Source organism: Trichoplusia ni, chromosome 27, assembly GCF_003590095.1.
Source record: "Trichoplusia ni isolate ovarian cell line Hi5 chromosome 27, tn1, whole genome shotgun sequence".
Classification (NCBI taxonomy): domain Eukaryota; kingdom Metazoa; phylum Arthropoda; class Insecta; order Lepidoptera; family Noctuidae; genus Trichoplusia; species Trichoplusia ni.
In genome coordinates this window covers 2,499,665-2,522,626 of record NC_039504.1, presented here as the reverse complement: position 1 = coordinate 2,522,626, position 22,962 = coordinate 2,499,665, and the positions used below count along the sequence as shown (strand labels likewise).

Sequence of the window (22,962 nt, the reverse complement as noted above, 5' to 3'; positions counted from 1 at the left end):
AACAAAAACAATGGAGCAATATGGGTTATGATTACCTGAAATAAATGTATTTTATTTTATTTATTTATTTAGTATCAACTTAATCTTAGAATTCTGCTATTATGAAAAATTCAGCATTTATTAAATATATTTTTTTACAATATTTTGTAGAGTCGTTATTTCATATTTGATATTGTCTGACCTTTTACTTACTAACCTAACACGTTCAATTCTTATTCCATGCACATTATAAGCATTGTTTTTTATCAGTTACAGGAAATTAGATTGTAAAGTGTGAGTCCCATACAACATTAACGAAAATATTGCATGACACTCAGTTTGTAGAGAGAAAATAAATTCCTACTAGTTCAAACTTAAAATTAAAAAAAAACTAGCCGTCAAGCCGAAATGATATTATCACTACACATAAATTAACAGAAGTATCATTTAATACGATCATATATCTGACAATATAATTGAAAGTTGTAAAAATAAGAGCGCGGCGTCGCGTCGGTTTCCTATCCTATTTATTTTATGCATTCCGCCCGACTGATTCTGGGTCGAGTTAATTTACTGGCCATTATATTAATGTTTGGACCTTAGACCGTCCCCATCGCCCTTTGTATTAAAATCGAATTTCTTTTATTGAATTCGTTGACTTAGCTACAGGTCTTCAAATTTCGGAGGTGACACCTTTTTGTTGGAATAAATCAAGAGCGGCTCTATTTGAATAATTCTTTGTTTTGTTTGATGTTTTAATGTGGAATTGAAATCGAGTTAGATTTATTTGTAGAGTTTCTGAATCGCAACGTGTGCTAAATAAGATATAAAGAAAAACATTCATGGGCTTTTTAAAAAATAGGTCACATTTTATAGTCCCTAAGTTATATTATCACGTGTCAGAAAAACGTAAAAGGCGTTCTCAAAAAATATTGTGATAATATAAGATTGTAACCGTGACCCACGTATCGTGAACAAGTAATCTTGAGAGGCTCGAACACTTGAAACTAGAAAGCACGCACGAGCTTCTGTTATCCCATTACCAGTAGCCCAAATAAACATCTAATTCTTTCCTGCGCGCACCTCTGCATGCTTCCCCATCCCTCTCCCGCAAATGATTCCCTCTCCCTCCTACACAGTTCGGGCTTGGAGCGTTTCGCTGTGAGCTCCTAGTTTCGTCCGCGGGCTCGCGGTGTGAGGACGTGTCCCTGCTAGCCGGTCTCCCGTCGATACGATACAGGCGTGTTTTCACCGGGATATTAATGAAAATTTGATGAAAACTCCGTTTTAACGGCACCGTACATCGTTATACGGGCATAGACTGTGTATCTAATTAAACTTTATGTGGAACAAGGATTTGAGTGTATAATGTAACCGTAACAAACACGGTGAGTGCAACGTTTTCAGTGCCAATTTCAGGTAGATAACGTGGCTGAAAATTGTCTTTCGTCGTTCGTACGTCGAAGACGATTATTCGGTTTCGTTCGTATTCATTAATTTGCTTTGAGTTGTTCTTTTTATGTTTTATATTTAGTTTAGTAGAGCTCTTAGTGTTAACCTACCTGTTGTAGTATAATGCAGGTAGTGCTATCACGCCCGGTACTTTTAATGTCCATTTTAATACATTAAACTTAGAGTATTTTGCCATTTGACGATTGCAAACTGAAACATTTGTTTATCATGCAAATTAATTATTATGTCTCTATTCGTCTGGTTTTACACTCAAGAGCTTTCAACCATATTATTATTTTAGTAACAGATAACATCTTCATTTAGTGCTATTCGTAGAGATCTAGAATAATTTGATTATTTTGATCTAATATCGTTTGATATTATCCTAAACTAGACAAACATTCAATCATTAAACCACTCTACAAGATTCGGACATTGCAGTATGTAGAGATTTGCTCTTCAGTAATTGAGTAGTAAAATCTTTATGAAATTCATAGAAATCTGTTGCAGTTATAAAAGGTTTAATGACATTTGATCATATCTAAATGTTTAGTTCGTTTGTAGTTAGTTAGCTTTTGTAGAGTTTGCCGATAGCAGGATTCTAAGAACATGTTATAAACGAGAAAATTGTGTATCAAATGCGACGACGTTTCTCAAGTCCAAGATCGAAAGATACGTTTGTGTAATTTTGTTCTTATCATTACTAATATTCATCTTACGTGACCATTTTAAGACTTTGTACTGAGTACCAGTTTATTAACCTAATCCAGACTCATATATATTATCTAGATTCACAAAATTATTACGCCCTAAGGAAGAACACAAAATCTTACCAGCTTTATCCAAAATACAATTCAGCCATTCTTTACAATAATACTTACCTTTCCATTCCTCAAAGTCTCTTAAGGACTCGTTTTTCCTGAATCTTCAAAGTAGCCGGTAACAATGTTACATTTTATGTTATCTTTTACAAATTTCATTTCAAAAGGAACAGATGGAATTCAGTTTTATTAAATAAACCTGCGCGTACCTCCAAAGGCTCTTTACCTAAGCCTACAAATTTCCGTAGCACTTGTTTATTCTACGACGCTACGCCGTAACGCGTCGCTACGCCGGAATCTATTATTATTATAGACCTCTACCCTTTTCGTATTGTGTCATATCTCACATTGCTACGCTTTATTTTGTTTATATAAGGTCGTTATACGTATGTGAATAGTTCGTTTTCATGATATGAGATATTCGTATGTATTTATGAGATGTCTAGCTCTGACGTTCGTGTGGTTCCCCGATGACTGCGGGACAATCCATTTTGTTTTATTCCAATCTCGATGTATTCTTGAGAACTATGCATTCAAACAATATGGAGATACGAGAAAACCATTCAATCAATTTTACATCTGCTTTTGCTTTTAGAGTTCTTTTGAAATTATTTGCAATGGTACAAAAATAATGCTTTCTAGTAAATTAAATACCTATTAATCTTTAATATTTCTAACTCGAAATCATTATAAATGTACGAGTATCAGTGAGTGTCCCATTTAGTTCTCAGGTAAACAAACGCAATTCACACGAGAGTGGTATTGTGGTTTCCTCAAACAGAATATTGTTTAAAATGGTTTGTAGTATATTATATGGAATAGACCACACGTTCAAACGTGCGTATTTCAAAAATGAACCTTATATTAATACGGATATAGTATTAATTTTAAAATACTTTTCAGAAGCTCGTGAAGAATGTATTTATTGTTGTACGTATATATAACTCATTTTCATTTGTGAAAATAATTATAGTTTCGGGTGAAATATGTCTAGCATTTCTAGATGCTTTTGTTAAAATATTATGTATTTGTTTGTTTTATTTTATATACCGCAATATAAAATTGCAATTTGGACAGCCAAAGCAAGCAAGCTGGAAATTAAACGCATGTTTGTATTGCCATTCGGTCTAGCTATCATTTGATGATGATGATTGATTGATGACCGAAAATGGATCGCACAGTATCTTTATTAAAGCAGGCACTTTTTTCTTCTAAACCATGTGACAAAAGATTATTTGTTGGCTAAACTCTAAAACCATAATTTGCAGAGGAATGTTCCATAACTTTGTGAAACAACAAAAATGCATACTTTTATCTGCACTAACAAAGATGACTACGTTATAATTATTGTATTGATATGATGCTGACATTATATTCTCGTGTCGCGGTGTTTTAGTTAAACTACTACGAAACGGCTTGACCAATTCTCATAAAATATTGTATGCATATCGTAAAAGTCTAAGAATCTGACAAAGTGTATTTTTTATCCCCCTAAGTTATTTTTTTCGGTCGTATTAAATGTTTTTACTGCATCATTGCATAACAACGTTTGCTTATTCACCTAGTAATAAATATAAACTTTAATAGGGTTAAATAGATTATTGAGTTAATCGGACTGTGAAATGAACCAATTTAATTCAGTTGTCTAACTAGTATCGCATTGCGTATTTCCAATATTATGCCAAATCAAATCGTAGTAAGAGCATAATTAATTTGGTTGGCGGACTTTGAATGCTCTAATATGCTTACTATGTATATTGTATTTATATTAAATGTTGTTAATTAGGGTGATTGGAAAGACTTATTAGATAGATATTATTTGGTAGTTGCTAAAGTTCGGTGGAGGTAGTCTTATGATTTAAGTAGATAACATTGTCTTAAACATATGATAAGTAGTAATGTTATTCTTATCCATTAATGAGGCAACAGTTTTAGAATTTAGACATCAAAATTATTATTAAATGATATAACGGTTTACTCACGCGTATTTATCGGGGGTGCCCGACTAGTTTCGGACCCAACCGGAGTCCTTAATCATGATCAGACGCGGCGGGATCGCGAGTCGAACTTACATAATTTAATAATGAATCATTCTCACGATAGTTACTATCAAAATTATTAGATTGATACGTTTATAAATTGAATAATTATATTAGTAGGACAACTTTTGTACTAGCCGAACCCCGTATTTTTCTCTAAATCTTACATAACACCTTACAATCATATTTAGTCGTCAGTTCAATCTCAATCAATTTTTTTTTTCAGATTTCTTGATATCCATTGTAAGTTATCCTTCATAGCCTAAATGGCCATTATAGTTAACGCCTGTTTGCGCCTGCACAGATATCCCAATGGTTCAGCTCACCATGCCAAACCCACAGAGCCTGACGTGTCGCGGGTTTGATCCCCACGTTAGTCAATCATTTCTGTAATCTGATTCTTTAAGAATAAAGGGTGTATGATGAAGAGTGTCTTTGTGACTTGAATGTTTTTCCAACCTATCGCCTTTTTTAAGTTCTTTTAGTCAATTCGAAGGCAACACATGAAAGCTTCAGAAAATAATTTTACTAAAAAGTTATTTTTTTTATCTTAAAAACCTTTAGAGTCAAAACTCAAATAACTACGTCATTTACCAGATAACCGCAAGGAGAAAGCTATGCTCGAACAATTTAATGTAATAAACGTGAATCGCAGCAATTAGGGAACTGTGAGGAAGCGAATAATTTGTCCGTAATGTTGATGCTTGCCTCTAGAATATATTCTTTTAACGTTCGTCTCATCTGAGAAAGTAATCTGCGTTTTAAGATGAATTACGAACGCTCTTCGTTCTATTGTTAGTAGAGTGTGGAACCTTAGTTTAATGTTCTGGAAATAACGATATTTACGACATTTTATTTACGTAATTTTTTTTTTAAAGAGAGCTGTTTAAGATTAGTATATTCATACATTTTATTGTAGCTGATTTGCAATGCACTAAATATATTTTTTAACATAAATATTATTCTTGCTTTAAAAATTGTACCTATAATGATTGTATCATTTCGACACCCAGTTCGCTTTATTCGAAACTAGCTGTTGCCCGCGACTTCGTCTGCGTGGTTAGAAGATATAAGTTATGACTTTTTCTTCGCTCCTATTGGTCGCAGCGTGATGATATACATAAAGCCTAAAACCTCCCTCGATTAATGGTATATTCAACACAAAAATATTTTTTCAATTTGAACCAGTAGTTTCTGAGATTAGCGCTTTCAAACAAACAATTAGTATATACATAGTACATACATAGTATATACATAGTAATTAGTATATGTATAGTACAATTAGTATATAGATGCCAACGATATCTTCGTTACGTTTCATCGATTTTTAATTTCTCGCGCGGAGATTTTAATATTACGATAACTCATTACCTATTTACGTTTTTGGCGTAGTGTAAAAGGCAATTTGTTCTATATTACATGCATAATATATCTAACTTATTTATTTGGATAAGGATTACTACTGTATTGTTAAAAAGAGGTTCGTAAGTAACCAATAATTTTACTGTATTAAGAAAACACATAAAAATGGTTATTGTGGGTTATCCTTGGAAGATAGACATATACCACCGCGGACTTTTTTGTAGATCTATTAAAGAGGTACAAACTTGCCATACATTGTTTTGTTGTAACTCGAAAGGTTTTGGCAGCGTTCTCGATGAAAGCTCTCGAATGGCTTAATTTTTTCCGACATGTTTAACTAATATCGCTGTAATATCGTCAGTTTACACAAAACCTAAACTTATTATACACTAAAACCTTCCTCAAGAATTGCTCTATCAATCGTTGAAAACCGCATAAAAATCCGTTCAGTACTTTTCTAGTTTATCGCGAACAGACAGACAGACAGACGCGGCGAGGGACTTTGTTTTATAATATGTAAGGAAGGATAAGGATGTAAGGATAGCTGTTGCCCGCGACTTCGTCTGCGTGGTTAGAAGATATAAGTTATGACTTTTTCTTCGCTCCTATTGGTCGCAGCGTGATGATATACATAAAGCCTAAAACCTCCCTCGATTAATGGTATATTCAACACAAAAATATTTTTTCAATTTGAACCAGTAGTTTCTGAGATTAGCGCTTTCAAACAAACAATTAGTATAAACATAGTACATACATAGTATATACATAGTAATTAGTATATATATAGTACAATTAGTATATAGATGCCAACGATATCTTCGTTACGTTTCATCGATTTTTAATTTCTCGCGCGGAGATTTTAATATTACGATAACTCATTACCTATTTACGTTTTTGGCGTAGTGTAAAAGGCAATTTGTTCTATATTACATGCATAATATATCTAACTTATTTATTTGGATAAGGATTAATACTGTATTGTTAAAAAGAGGTTCGTAAGTAACCAATAATTTTACTGTATTAAGAAAACACATAAAAATGGTTATTGTGGGTTATCCTTGGAAGATAGACATATACCACCGCGGACTTTTTTGTAGATCTATTAAAGAGGTACAAACTTGCCATACATTGTTTTGTTGTAACTCGAAAGGTTTTGGCAGCGTTCTCGATGAAAGCTCTCGAATGGCTTAATTTTTTCTGACATGTTTAACTAATATCGCTGTAATATCGTCAGTTTACACAAAACCTAAACTTATTATACACTAAAACCTTCCTCAAGAATTGCTCTATCAATCGTTGAAAACCGCATAAAAATCCGTTCAGTACTTTTCTAGTTTATCGCGAACAGACAGACAGACAGACGCGGCGAGGGACTTTGTTTTATAATATGTAAGGATAAGGATTACCAGTACCTAATCATGATAACTTTCATGTATGTGCCAATGTCATGAATATTCAAGATATCAAATAAAACAAATGACGAGCATATTCGGAAGTTTCCGAATAAAAAAAGTCAAATTATAATGTAATTTGTAAATGTAAATTTATTAAGGCTGTCGTAACACAAGGTAATGCACAACACACGACGGGTTCTGGTAACAATAAGGTTCTATGAGTTTTTATGTACAAAAGGAATGTAAATTTGTTAATTTAATCAATTAATTATGGATAAAATTTTACAAAATGTAATTCATGAGAATTATGGAAGAAATACCAAAGTAGGTTTCAGCCTCGTAACAGATTATGTAACAATTTAATGATTCCAGACGAATTTATCAATACGTTCTCCCTTTAAAAGCTGAATAAATCTTGATAGCTGATGAATATGTATGTTGATGTCAATGACACTGATATGAACGTCATAACCTTTGTTTTAAAATTATCATAACATTGTGTATTTTAATTATATTCAGTTTCAATTGCGTAGATGAATTCGTATTGAGTACAGTTAGCTACAGAAATCAGTTAAAACCATTTGATTTTTGTATATTTGGACACAATGAAATTTAATGACTTGCTGATGTGATATTAGATCCAATTGCGGATAGCCGAGTGGTTGAGGTCGCCATCCAAATCCAAGTCACCACGCTGGTGCGATCCTAGTCACGGGTATGATCCACGAATGCATGTACCAAGTCTGGTTGCATTGTGCATGTGACTTGAAAGTTTGTGATTGCCTCTGCGATACAAGGATTCATTTCTTAGTGAGAGACTAGCTTCCATCTTTAAAAAAAGGTTATCAAAATAGGCTTGACATCCAGTAGTATATTCCAAACATTACTATACTAAATACCAATTATTACATCATTGAAAATTAATAACACTTCTTCAATAAGCTTGTGTGAACCGATTTCTGTTTGAGACTGTACGGGTTGGATTCTCAGAAAGGGTGGGCAGTGGTTCAAACACCCACGTTTTACCAAAGTCATGTAAACTCTACGTAATTGAGTAGTTTTAAACCACTACCCCTCAAATTTTACTATCATTTCTCAGAAAATCTAATTTGAATATCTATTTTCATAATAGGGCAGGCATAATAGGTGTATTAACATTTCGACAGCATATATTCAGTTGTATGTATGTAAGTGCTATCTAATAACAATTTCGATTTTGGCTGAAAAAGGAGATTGTTTGTCCAGTATCTGAAGTGTTATTTATCAAAATTGGTCTAGGAATTTGCGCGGCACTATGTTACGTTCATAAATTGTCGCTTTGCGAAAGTTGAATTCTAAACATTTAAATCTGAAATAAATAAATAATAATAAATAAATGAGGACAACATCACATACATTGTTCTGAACCCAAAGTAAGTTGCTAAAGCACTTGTGTTATGGAATTCAGATACAACGAAGGTACCACAAACACCCAGACCCGAGGCAATGTAGAAATGTGTTTTTTTTTACATTGACCCGACCGGGGATCGAACCCGGGACCTCAGAGCTAGCGACACCTTGAAACCGGTGCGTACGCCACTCGACCGCGGAGGTCGTCAAAATGCCATATGTCAAAATGCTCAATACTCAGGATAACGGTATCAGTCTTCCATATTCAGCCGATACGTTCCCAATATATGTATATTATGTTTATTTTATTACTAAGATCCGAACAGAGTTTTATTGATATTTACTAAGTCAATATATATAACTATAATTTGTAAGTTTACTTCATGGTTCGGTTGTTTATTAATTCGATTCTCTCACAGTAATACGATTATTTATAATTAGTTTTAATGAAGTTAATGTTTATTCAGTTTCATGTTCAGTAGACACGCCTTTTGAGAGTTCAATTATATTTGCATAATTACTTATGTTATAATTAAATTGTAGTAGAAGTACATTATAAAAGAGATTATTAAAAAATCATAATGTTATTATTTCAAGTAGTCAGGTTTTTGGGTATGTACTTTTAAAACTTTGCAATATTGACTGTAAGTACACCATTCCAAAATGGCATTCGTATAGAGAATGACAGCAACGAACTTCATAAGCTACTCTCTAAAATCTATAACCAAATTGTCAATAAGCGCAAATCATGCGCCACCTTTTTTAGATTTTCCAAAGAGTTTTCATTACATTTTTCAAATTTCCCATTCACTTACATACGTTGAACAACGAAAGTTTTATTGTAACGTCAAAACTTAAAGCAATTATGTTCAAAATTGTAACAGTTTTAAAAATGGAGCGCTCTCGTGACTCGTATAATTCAAATCAAGTGAACGTTCGTCGCAAAGGCCTTACCTACGCAATCTAATTTGCGAAAGTCATAAAAAATAAAGCGAAAACTTTTACTCCACGTTTACATCTAGGTAACATCTGTCCAAGAAAAAAGTGAAATAACTTGGAAAGATTAAGAAATTTTATATATCAAACTCATTGAACTTTAGACTATATTTGCCTGACACAAAGTTGAAAATCGCGTGTCATCGGGATTAGGAAATCAGTAAATCTCACGCGCCTTGTACAAGTACATAGATACTAGATAGAGACAAGTTGAAGCTTTCTCTCCTGAGGTTTTATGCCCGTCACGCTTCCACCAAGCTATAAAGCGCTTTACGTTGAAAATTGAAAGTGACTTTAGCTGTAAAACGTACCGGGGAATGTTAAGAGCGCGAGGTAAATATCAATTTAGGGTTTCAGCGGCCGCAGCGCTTTTTTATATACGGGATATATAAGGGAGTAGCCCTTAAGTTTTGTAGAGTTCCAAGTTATAAGTAGTTTCCGATAGCAAGTGTTTAGTAGGTTAATCGAAAGTGAAAAGAGGTTTTATCTAATGCTGAGTTGGGAAAGATTTTATAATAGAAAATGTAGGCGTCTAATACAATCTAAACATGAAGGAGTTTGGCATACGAGTGGGTGTCTCTACCCACCATAATGTTTGATAGGTATTGCTTGAAAACAAAAGGAAATTATTTCAGTATATTTGAATATCTGAGATATAATATTATTATAAGAGATATTTGTATATTTTGGTTTCTTCTCTACAGTGTTTAGTTTATTAGTTCTTTTAAAAGATTACCCTATTTATTTGTAGAAATCATACTCTATAATAGTATTCTAGCATTGTTTAATCGGTTCAAGCTCGTCTGGTGATGGTAATAATAGTTTGTTGTTTGGACATAACTGTATTTAGATCTTGAAATGGAATCTTCAGTGGAGAGGTTTCAAAGCAGGCTTCAGATGGCAAACAGGCTATCGCTAGAAGGGGTAACGAGCAAAACTTGTATTAACCAATCTAGCGTTAAAATAAAGTGATATAATCATACTAGCTAATGTTAGAATATTGCGATTTCACAGAAGGAAAATAGTAATACATTTTAACCAGATGATTAGGTAAAGCATACTCAGTCTGTAAACAATCATTCATTGTGAATGAGGCAAATACAGACGCAACAAAACATGCGGGAGTCGAACGCATTGCACAGCACACACAACTGTCATCAACGTAGTTTCCACTCTGCCTTAGGAATAGTCAAATAAACTTCTCAAACCGAAACTCAAATTGTCTGAAAACGATTCCCCAATGTATTATTATCTCCTCTTTATTCAATGGTCGGAAAAGTTTCCCTAAAATATGACGATATAGTGACAATGTATTCAGAGGTAGGAAATGGGCACAAAAGCCTTTAGAGCACCAAATTCAAGCTACATTTAACGCCAAACACTAGGCCTCTTAATCCCAAAATGGCCTAAAATTCACGAACCGTGAATTACTTGACGGTCGAACGATTTTATTTTCACATAAATAACAAAGAACCCTTTTGGCTACCTCTACAGGCAAACTGCGATCGGAGATGAGATCTTATCTGTCACATAATGGATTGGATGACCAGAATATTGAATATGTTCTCCGTAAGCCTTTGGGCAATTCGAAACATAATCCGCTGCTGATGCATGTATTATGAGGTACTTGGACGAAATTGTTCAGAGGTATTATTCTTTAAGAAGCTTTTTGTCCCGGGTTTTCATAAAATCTATATGTTTATAAACAAAAATTAAGGTTTTTTCTTGGTGGCTTTACAAAGCCAATACTTTCTCGTATGGTACTTTTAGCACCTCTCTCCAGAGTTTAAACATTCGGTACAACATATTTATACAGAAATATTCTCAGCTCTGGAAAATATGTACTCGCTGCCATTTGTGGAAGCAATCTTAGACTTCACTCTTCAATTGGACTACCTCGGTTTTTGAATGAAAATATACAATACCAGTCGATTCATCCTTTCGAAAGCACAAACAGAGACACTCATCTACGTAAAACTTATAAAACGCCATAGTTATTTTTGGGTCAGGCGTTAAAAAATACAACACCAGAACAAAGATAAATCTACAAAGCTTTAACACATCCAGCAAACAACACCGAAACTCACATCAACCTTTTTATACAAAACGATAAAATAATATAAAATTCCAATTATTCGGGCAGGTCAGGCACACTTAAACCGAAAAATTTCCCGCCAAAACTGCGGTTCAGTTGTTAACCTATTTCATGTGGCACTCCATATTTCTGCAGTTATAACTCAGCGGTGAATTTAAATCGGTGATATTTAACTGCGCGCACCGGAACGGAGTAAAACGGAACGTGATTTTCACGCAGTTTTGGACAAATCTTTTTGCTTCTTAGTTTGTTGTGTATGTACCTCAGACTTATTGGGATAGGGAAGAGGCTAAAGTGTTTATTTATTAGTTTGGAATTCATTTCTGTGGGTCAAAGTTGTCTAAAATTGAATTATTGTGTAGTCATTTTAAGTAGTCTATAGGAACTTCATGTATAGGTATTTCTGTAATCAATGTGTATCAGGTAAGTATAAGGCACTTTTTTGTGTAGTCATATTATGCTAGTACCAGTTACGCTATGTAAAAATATACATTCTTTTTTGAAATGGGTTAAAAAACTACAACACTAAAGAACTTTTTGAATACAAAAAGATTTCTCTTTTTTATTCACTACTCTCAAACTCCACAATCCAACATCATAATAAATATATCATTTCAATAATACAATATCTTGCTCCTCTCTTGATATGAGAATAAACTGCTTGGTAACATAAAAACACGTAAGTACTCAATTATTGATGTTACACTCTTTGACATCATGAATAAATCGGATTTGATTTATTCGTTTCAATATAATCCTTTCGCGGGAACCGTGTTCGATAGATACAGGTGACTGATACATATACAACCTACTTGGGCACATAAAGTATCGATTCTGAGTGCTTACCATGTCATTTTGACAGACTGTATACAGTTAAATACGAAATTTGTAATATACGTGTTATGTAATCTGTAATGTGTTATAATATATAACGCAGTTTAATTTATTTTTGTCCTTTTACTCACCCACACTTCATAAAAGAATTTCGCGGGGTATCTCACAGTCATTCAAGTCACATGCACTAGGATACCCAGACTAAGGACAAGAATGCGTGGATCACGTGTCCCGTGCAAGGACAGAACCTGTGACACTACGATTCGGTGTGGTAACCGTTACGATATATGTGCAGATTCAGATTGCGTATTGCGTTAATAAAAGATTGTAGTAATTATTTCTTCAACATATTTTAACCGAAATTAATTAAACTACTAATCAAATGTGACTACTTGTTCGGTTTTCTCATTAAATTTTATAACCTTTTACTGTTGTCAATTTAAAATTAAACTTTTGCATATTTTCCTTACTGTTTTATCTACTAACACAATATTCTAGAACTCAGGTAGGAAAGCAGTTAATGTTTCACAACCCACTGGGACCATTACTCCTTATAACAGACATTAAAGTTAACTTCTTGCTATTATTTATAAACTAAGAAAACTTTAAAATTGTAAAAGAAAGTGCATGTAATGTGAGCACATTTTCTAGAACAAATTAGCTTTAGTCAAAATATTATAAACTGTATTATATCTAATGCGATCGTAGAGTAGCATGTTTAGTCTAAAAATGGGATACTAAGTTTATTTATCAATTGATTATAGGGCATTGAAAAAAAATCTAGAAATAGACACATTCGTTAGTTTGATTATCTATGATTCAATTATTAAATACATCTGTTCTAAAATAAATTGAGCATATACTCATAAACTTTAAGAACAGCGCTGGTTTTTCACGAATCACAAAAAAAAACATCTCAAGAAATTCAAGGAAAAAACGCACAAAATAAAATAATACAAAACAAAAAAACATCGTAGTACTATTTCTACGTCAAATTATTTTTTCCCGGCAACAGCGTACGACATTTTCAAGAATGGAACAGATAAAAAAACGTCTAAACATCGCGTGTGTCACACAACTTTTTCAGGCAGAGGATACTTCACTTGCAGCCAAGTGATCGCTCGATATTCGTGCTCACACCGAAATAGACTTAAAATAGGTCATCGAACGTTGACAACTGGCGATCGCGACCGTTTCTAAACCTCAAAGATAAATTTATCACTCGACGAATTGAATTCCAGTCAATGTTTCGTGTTCCGAACTAAAATTGGATTAGTCTTGATTTTGTGAGGTGCAACGTCATTTTGTTATTTGATTACGATCTTGACGTTTGAGCGCCGGCGTCGGTTCAGAACGATGCTATTAATGTTCGATAATTTGACTTTGGATTCCCGGCTTTAATTACATTTTTATTTTCATTGTTTGAAAAAGCCTTTAATATTCGTAAAACTGAATGAGTAATTCGGGTATAATTTATTGTAGTTTAAAATTTAAATTATACCACATTACGTGAAAAAGTGCAAAATGATATCTCATAAATACCAAAACATACGACACATTTGTACAATAAAACATGATACCAATTAACATAATATACCAAATACAATATAACCGCAACGCAGGCTCAGTAAATTACCGCCGGTAATACTTTCAGGTGTAATATTTTTTACCCACAAAAGCACGTGTAGGGTTAAAAATAAATACGCAGCAGTAATCCGGCGGTTACGTGGCACGTAATAATTATGTTTGCCGGGACATTCGCGTCTGAAATAAACGCTGGAGTTTGTGTGTCACTGGGTTAAAACTGTTCAACAAGGTCGGATGACAATTTTTTTCTTAAATAGTCTTTTGTTCTTCCTACGTTGTTATGTTTACTTATTCAAGCACTTTTTTGAATAGTCAAACTTTTATTGCGGTACTTCAAAAAACATACTGAGGAAATATTTTTCTCATATTTATAAAAAATTAAATAGCTGTCACACAAAGGAGTTTCTATACCAGCGTATTTCGATACAAATAACTTACAAAAAAAATCCTGGCAACCAATAACTCGCAAAATAACAAACACATACCGAAAAAAAAGTTGTCATTCAAAAAAAGAATCTTATCGAATATGGCGGGCATCAATATGGTACTCTCAGCGTTCGCCGTTCAACTGGTGTTATAATTTATTCATGAGCCCACTTTCCACTGAATGAATAGCTGTAACGCGTGGGTGTGCCTTTGACGTTACGTTTGTAAATAGAAGGGACTCAGTTATACGTTCGCTTGTCTAGTATTGTTTGGCTAGTTTCGTTTTTTATTGATTGAGGATTGCCGGTGAGGATTTATTTCGTGGGTTCGGTGCCTAATTGTTTGGCCAACTGTGGAAACTTTTTAGGTTAGAAAATAATGTAGGTACTCACCTAGTTACCTGTCTTCAATAACCGGCTTATTTAATGTTTCTTTTTGTTTTATTTGAACTAAATCTCTTCACAAGAACAAAATATTGTTACTTACAGAGAAAGCCCGAAAGAGAAAGCTTAAAAATTAATCATAAGCTGATAATATTTACTTCTCCAGAGATCGATTTAAGACCGAGAATAATGAATTATTTTAATATAAATAGAACATTTGAGAGTTTGTGATTGATTTGTCACTCACGCGTCATGGGGAACTTAGAGTGCGTCATTATATTGATAAATCAAGCCCAAAATACTGCTAAAGCTGAGTGTAGTAGGTCTATCTTATTACCTCTTGAAGGTCGAACGGTTTGACTGATTAAGATGTAATTTGATAAGGAGTTAGCCTTGCGCTATCACATAGATCCCTTGTTACTCAACTGTGTCAAGAAGGAAGGCTGACGCTTTCGGAAACGCAAGAGTAAATTCAAAGTATAATCCCTACTAATATTATAAATGTGAAAGTATCTCTGTCTGTCTGTTACGCTTTCACATCTAAACCACTGAACTGATTTTAATGAAATTTGGTATAGAGATAGAGTTGACCTTGAGAAACAACATAGGATAGTTTTTATCCCAGACCTCTTCTTGGAAACGCGTTATAACCGACATCGACGCGGGCGAAGCCGCGAGCGAAAAGCTAGTAATTAATAAAATAATCCACTCACTCAAACATAAACCTTTCGCCCGTTCGATTGAATTCCTGTTTATTATTAATATTTAGTACGTTAACTGCTCTGTTAATAATATTGATAAAGTAAATTACTGGATAACTAAATTATTCATTTCGTAACACGGCCTGACTACCTGAACTCCTTTGGGGAATCAGATTATCTTCGTCAAACGAACATGACGTTGCTTTTATCATTGACAGCTTGTGTACCATGGATTAATAATTTGGTAAGATATTCGGTTTGGCGAAGGGTGATTCTAGTTTTGGTTCGTTTAAAAGTCGGTGTGGTTCAGTTGAAGTAACAGTTAATTGATTTGTTGAATAAAAATAGGAATGTTTTCAATTCCAAAAAATCTGCCTCTCATTAAGTGGTCAAAGGAAAAAGTCACAGAAAAAGCGGGTTTGTTTTATAATATGTAGTGATAAGATTTGTCAATAATATCAGTACAAAGATCTTTTGATTGATGTAAGGTGTCAAACCTGTGGTGTTTTAAGAGAAAGTTATGATGCCTGTTATATCACATAAAAACTACTTACAAAGTAACATTGTTTAAAAAGTGTAAAAAATACGGAAGAAATTCGTCACCTCAAACCTCGTTCTTATGACAAATGCGAGTTCCGAACTAAACCGAACATTTGCCTCATCGACTACAATTAACATTTTAAAGAGACCACGAGTTGACTTGAGCAAGTTAACAAGCTAACAGTTTTCGAAGACTCTGAATTATTAAAACTTCATTAAGAGCAGGGTGGTTTTGAAATTTTGCAGCATAACTTTAGTCGCTTATTATATGTATAGCCTGTGTTCCTTGAGAGAGCCTCTTAGCGAGTGCCAATGTTTCGGCTGGTTTAGTTTCGAATTATTTGGTTTTGTCGTAAGTTACGGCACTTTAAAGTAAATGAGGTTTTAGTCGGATACTTGCATCCTTGTTTGGTGATTATGCAAACAATTTTCGTACTTGTTCGATGTGGTTTTTACTAACACATATTCTTGGCTTCTGTGAAGTTGATATTTTTTATGCAATTATCGATTAACGAATAGGTAAATATTTAGAAATGATGTTTCTTCTATATTAATTAAGTGTTAGAGGATGTACATGTACCTACATATAGATTACTAGCTTTTCGCCTGCGGCTTCGCCGGCGTCGAGGTCGGTTATATCACGTTTCCAAGAGAAATTTTCAAAAGTCCAGGATAAAAACTATCCTATGTTCTTTCTCAAGGTCAACTCTATCTCTGTACCAAATTTCATTACAATCAGTCAGTGCTTTAGAGGTGAAAGCGTAACAGACAGACAGACAGAGTTACTTTCGCATTTATAATATTAGTAGGGATTATTCCAAAGAGTGCTAGTAGAAAGTTTTTTTATAGTTTACTCAATACTCAATACTCAATCATTTATTGCATTCCATATGTTACAGAGATGGTAGAAAATAAATAGTAGTTCAATATGGACCCTGTTGGGCACGCAAAAAAATATAGGAGAGAGGAAAAAATATAGTTTATCAGCTAGTCTAGTATAATGACGTTACGTTTTAAATTTTATCGTGCTTTCGTTTATAACCTCTGTATAAAATAATTGCGTTTATGTATATTAACGGTTAATTATCGCCAAGGTTTGTACACAAAGTATGCGTGTTACCTTTCAATTAAGCGTTTAGTTACGTGACATTTATGAAGTGTAAATAGAGCTTTAATTTTCGTTTGGAATGTTAGTAAATCAAAACAATAGAATACATGAGTTTCTTTTATCTTTTTTAAAAGACCTGTTTTAGATATTTGTATGAAAGGAATAACGCTAAAAAAGGATTTTAAAATATTTTCCGTGTTGTATCCGATCTTCTTTTTCATCTCATGTATTAAGTGGCTTTCTGGCGAGCAATTCCCATCCTGCATCACTTCAAAAACCTCAAAATCGAATAATCTGTTGTTTTCCTTGAAATTTCATATATTTCTTTTTAGAGCACTTGACTTTTGACTTGTTTTTTTTTTAATATGATGTATTGTATTTTTACGACACCGCACAGTTTTATTGCAATATCCAGGGCTCAACAACATAAAACAATAACATAATCAAATTACATATCCCCCGGGGTCTGTACGTTGAAAAACAACAGAAGGGGAAGTTCGACCAACTTGGACAAATTCAGGGTACGCTGGGGTAAAACGGGATTATTATAAACTGACGAATTAAAATTATGTTATGGGATAATGTAATGGGTATTAACAGGGTAGATTGGGATTAGCTATGGTTATTAAAATTGAGGTGATTGGTGATAATTTGTTGAGGAAGCCATTTTGAGTTGGTACTTGGTATGCTCCTGTTTTAGGTAGAAATATTATTTATCCTTAGTTTGTCTTTGCAAAACATCACGGAATTTAAAAGATTTGATTCATAAACGACAATAAATTAAATTTAAAAAAAATGATGGATAATGTGTTCAACATCTGTAATAAGTTCTAATTTAATATATATTTTCAATTAGGCAACTGTTTATTTTCATGCAAAAAGTCAATTATTTGAAAAAAAAAGACATGACCCCAGTAAATAATATGTACCCGCACGTAACACGAGTACCTAACACGAATTTCCTTATTCGTTCAAAATTTAAATCCGAAACTTCCGAATACAATTAAGCTCTTAATTTAGTTGGTCAAGTAATAAGCTCCTAAATTGAATTCAATAAAACGCCCATATATTACTGGCCGCTAAATTTATTCGAATCACGCACGTTAATTCCTTTGAAACTGCTAACGTTCGCTGAATGCTGCCGACTATAAAATGTATTGAGAGGTCATTATTATTATATGGACTGCTTTTATAGACGTAGTTCAATTTGTTCCATAAAATTGCTGTTTGTTGGACGGTTTTAAATTAAGTTTTTAGACAACATTGACACGCTTTTGTACTCTCATGGCCCGGTGAAGCTCTAGTCCAGAAATAACTGCTTAACCGTTTAAAAAATTTAAACGTCCTTATGAAATACCTTATATTATAATAATCTTCGAATGATAAACATCGAAGCTCTAGAATTGGAGTTTCATTTTTACCCTATAGATTCAGAACCATAAAAAACGGTATCTAAAGTTAAGTCATCGCAACCTAATTCCTCTTTTAGGACCTCAAATACCTTAAAACGTGTACCAGTACATTATCGACGAACTAATCGTATTAACTCCTCCTGAACTTAGCAGTTTGTACGTGGCGCTCTACAAAACGTCAGCCCAATATAAACTCCATTGAATTTTATGTTATACTGAAAGGATTAATATTAAAAGTTCCATTTAGCTGTAGCAACTTTTGCTGGTTGATTTTCGAAATGTTGGATTGGATTACGTGAGAGCTGTAACAGTTTTATATACTTTTGTACTACATTTAGTTCGATCATTCAGTAAACCTTTTAAGGGGAAATGGTTATGAAAATACATTCAGTGTTATAGTACTTCAATGAGGATCAGTCATCGGCTCTGTGATTCAAGAAATGTTAAGGCGAAATATGTCTAAGTGCCTGTTAAGTAAAAGAAGGAGGTTTTACCTAACTATCCGCTTCATTAGAGCATCGACAACATAAAAAGTAACTATGAAAGTCCGCGTGGTTAGAAGATATAAGTTATGATTTATATCTACCCTGTTTTTTCCACATTTTCCATTGTATCTTCGCTAATATTAGACGCAGCGTGAAGGTTTATAGCCTAAAACCTTCCTTGATGAATGATCTATTGAACACAAAAATGATTTTTTTATTTAAACCAGTGGTTCCTGAGATTAGCGCGTTCAAACAAAAAAACAAACAATCAAACAAACTCTTCAGCTTTATATATTAGTATAGATATTCTACAAATAATTTCTAAATTTATAAAAATTATAGATAAATTACACTTAGATCGTGCCCATCTCACAAACTAGTGTCTTGGATGGGGATCGTACCCACAAACTCCCGATCAAGTCAGGGCCTGTAACCACTACATCAATTGTCAAACAAATAACTTGCTATATTTTAACACTAATATTACTTTAAACATAGCGCACATAACAAACCCCTGATCGGAATAAAGCGCCGTGCTGACGTCAGCATACTCTTTTGAAATATTGGCAAAATATTGGCAGAAAGAGCCTGACGCCCCTCATGACCACGGTCCCACGAGCCAGCGAATATTTATGATCGCTCAATATGATAACTGAGGACGAAATTTTTGCCAAATTCTGAATCTCGGGCGGTATTTTAGGGTTGACAAATTGTTTGTTTAGGTTGTTTGAGACGAGATTGAAGGTCGGGATCATGAGATTTTCGGTAGTTTTTTTGGGATATAAACTGATTTTGGATGGGTTTTAGAATTTTGATCCGTCCATCTCTGCCAGTCTTACAGTTCTATTGATAAAGCACAGCCAATCAAATGGCCAAACAGCCAATGTTCAGGGACGATTCCGCAAATATAAAAAGTTTTGTAAAACTAGTTCGAACAAAGCATGAAAACGAAACAAGTTGTTCCAATACTATAGAGTTTAAATTAACTGAACTGCCAGTTACCGCAGTTTACACAGTTATGGAACCTATAGTGACCGAACGAATATTCTTTTGTTTTTTTTTTGTTTCGGATCGAACATGTGTGGCAGAGTTTTCATTACAAGTCTTTTTATTATATATTTTTTTATTTCTTCCTTTTTTTAAATTCTGGTTGAATTACGTAATCACAATTAGAAAGTCAAATATGAGTTTAAGATACATTTTTAGTCTATAAATTTTCTACTTTTGGACAAACGCCGTTACTCATATAAAAATGACATTATGGTGTAGATAGCTACAAATCATCATCATCATCATCATTCCCCTGCTCTTATCCCAATTATTTTATTTGGGGTCGGCGCAACATGTATTCATCTTCCATGACTTTCTATCTGCCGTCATCTCACTAGACAGCTACAAATATTAAAAAAAAAATCTCGTAAGGTAGTAGACAGGGATTGAAAAACGAGAGCTGAAGATCAAGCTCAGTGGCATGCCATGAGCAGAGCCTATTTCCAATAATGAACTGAGACGGGCTGATGATGATGACGATGATTCATAACCCTTGTCAATACACCTCTTCTTAATCATTTGCTTAAATTCAATCTAAGTACTTGTGCCTTCAAAAGTCAATAGAACAACTTTACAACTCAACTAATACCACTTTAACGTCTCCAACTTCTAAGAAAAAGGTACCTAAGTTAAAAAGATAAATTCCTTTAATACTCACGTCAAAATATCCGTCGAGATTCATCCATATCTCACCTCCGAGGACAGAAATAGACAGGTCATTCACCCTGGACAGGAGAATACTGTATCGTAGTATTCATTCATTGGGAAGACGTTAAGAGTAGGTGTGGTTTAGAAAGAGGATTCAATAGTTAAAAAAAGATTTATGTTTGTTAAAGTATTGGGTAATTTTTGTTGAGAAAACTTAAATAACTTTATGAAGAAGAGTATTTATAATGTATGACATATTGGTAAAAACTTATGTTTTATATCGTAATCGATTTAGGAGAGGTTACAAAGTATGGTAAATAATACCTTGCTAATGATGACAAAAACACGAAATAAAGATACAGTTAGTTAGATTCCCTCTGTATTATGGAATAAAAATGCAATATGTAACGAAATTAATGACAATAATTAATCAAGTATTCATAACGAATTGTATTTACCTATTTTATTGTATGCTAAACAAAAATATTTCTTTTCAGGTACAAAAGTGAAATGTTGTGACATCAACCGCAATGCCATAGTGTTGTGACAGTGTCGATATCCGGTATCGATATGGCCCGGTTACTAGTGTTGTTGCTGGCGCTGGCCGCGGCGGCCGCCGGTGACCCGGACGTGTGTAACCCGGATAAGATGACTGTGTATAAGATGGTCTTGCACACATATTGGACCAGGGAGAAGTTTCCGAAGCATTACCCGGATTGGAGACCGCCGGCGCAGTGGTCGAAAGTGTATGGTAAGTTGAGATATTAACTATTTTTTAATCGCCCTTTGAAAAGTTACTAGAAAACATTTTATATAGAACTGTGTTAACCTTTTTAGGTACTATTTGTGATTAATTTCGTTACGGGATCCAAGATCGTTTTCGAGATCGTTTTTATTTCTTGTTAGAATGGCAGCAGAAATACGTTATCTGTTAAAAAATAAACTATTTAGATATCTCGGTTCTTGAGGTAAGGGTACGGCATATTTAATAGTAATATTTTCGTGAAATTAGCAAAGAACAGAGTGTCTGATAAACCACGGGAAAGATCGCAAGACACACCTTGTTATTAAAATTTCACAGAACTATTCCTTCATATTAAATTATCTAAACTAAGTCAATCTAAGTAATTAAAACTTGAAAACAATGATTAAGAAACTAGATTAGAATAATTAATTAAAACATGTTTTCATTCTAATCATCTCATGAAACTTCAATTACAAAGTTTAAGATTGAAATACTAAGAATGCTTCTAATTAATTAATTAAATATTTGCTTGACTACTAAAATTCTCAAGAAGATTCCTTGAAATAGCAACTTGTATTACAAATAGAAGTAAAAAACATCGAAAATATTTCACTAATTGTTTGCCAGTTTCTTTTCAATACTTTTATCAACTGCTACACAAAACAAAGCTATCGAATGATTGAACATCTGTCCAATAAAAGTCACAAAAGGCGCGAAAAATAATTGCAATCACTTCACTGGGTCTCCGAAGTTGGTGTCAGACGAATAAATTCCAACCATTGTGTGAATTTGTTCGTGAAAACCGACAATGAATAAAGTATGCTTTCATAAATTTATTTTCTTAGACGACTTGAATAGTTACAGTAATGGCCGAAGTTTTCATGTAAGTGCGTCGAAAAATGTAAAGATACCTGCTAATGTTTGTGGCTCAGTCAAAAACTTATTTCTGATGTATTCATTTTATAGACGTTTGATTTTGTTTCTCGTTTTTTTGGCTTATCCGTTATTCTATCTGTTTTTTGCCAGGCAATAAGAACCGGGATTGTTAAGCAGTTGAAATTGACAAAAGTGATTTGATAATTTTCAGATCAAAAAAAAAACGAAGCTAAACAGCGATAGCCATACATGACCATAACCATATAATTATTATACTACTTTAAGGTGAATATATAAAATATAAATAAATCTTTATATTTTAAAAAGCCCCCAAACTGCTGTTTAAAACTTAAATAACAATAGTCTTCATTTCTATTGATTGGCCCTAATGGAGGCAACATTCCGAGAATCAGAACTGGCCACCGTTGAACAAACAAATGACATTCAGTGAATCATTCGCTCGATAACGTGCAAAACAATACTGACTTAAAACTAAATTGTTTAAAATATTGTGTTGGACTAAAAAATATTATTATTTAATATTTCTTTTTACCTATGTTAAGGATCTCTTGAATCAACCAAGTCAACTGAAGAAGAAAAAAACTAATTACAGCAAAGTTTTTTTTTATAATTACCGAAG

The 22,962-nt window shown here is 33.5% G+C and overlaps 1 protein-coding gene across 3 annotated transcripts in view; it reads left to right on the top strand.

Annotated features, from left to right (window-relative positions):
- Window positions 1–777: 777 nt before the first annotated feature.
- The window catches only part of LOC113505812 (spondin-2), a 60,374-nt gene continuing 38,189 nt past the window's right edge, over window positions 778–22,962 (top strand). The window contains exons 1-2 of one of the 3 annotated variants that reach the window (XM_026888647.1): window positions 778–1,367; window positions 21,199–21,452. In XM_026888647.1, the coding sequence (XP_026744448.1) occupies window positions 21,272–21,452 (181 nt within the window). In that variant the 5' untranslated portion in view covers window positions 778–1,367; window positions 21,199–21,271. Of the gene's footprint in view, window positions 1,399–21,198; window positions 21,453–22,962 lie in introns of all 3 variants that reach the window. The other 2 variants (XM_026888646.1, XM_026888645.1) reach the window with 2 other exon arrangements.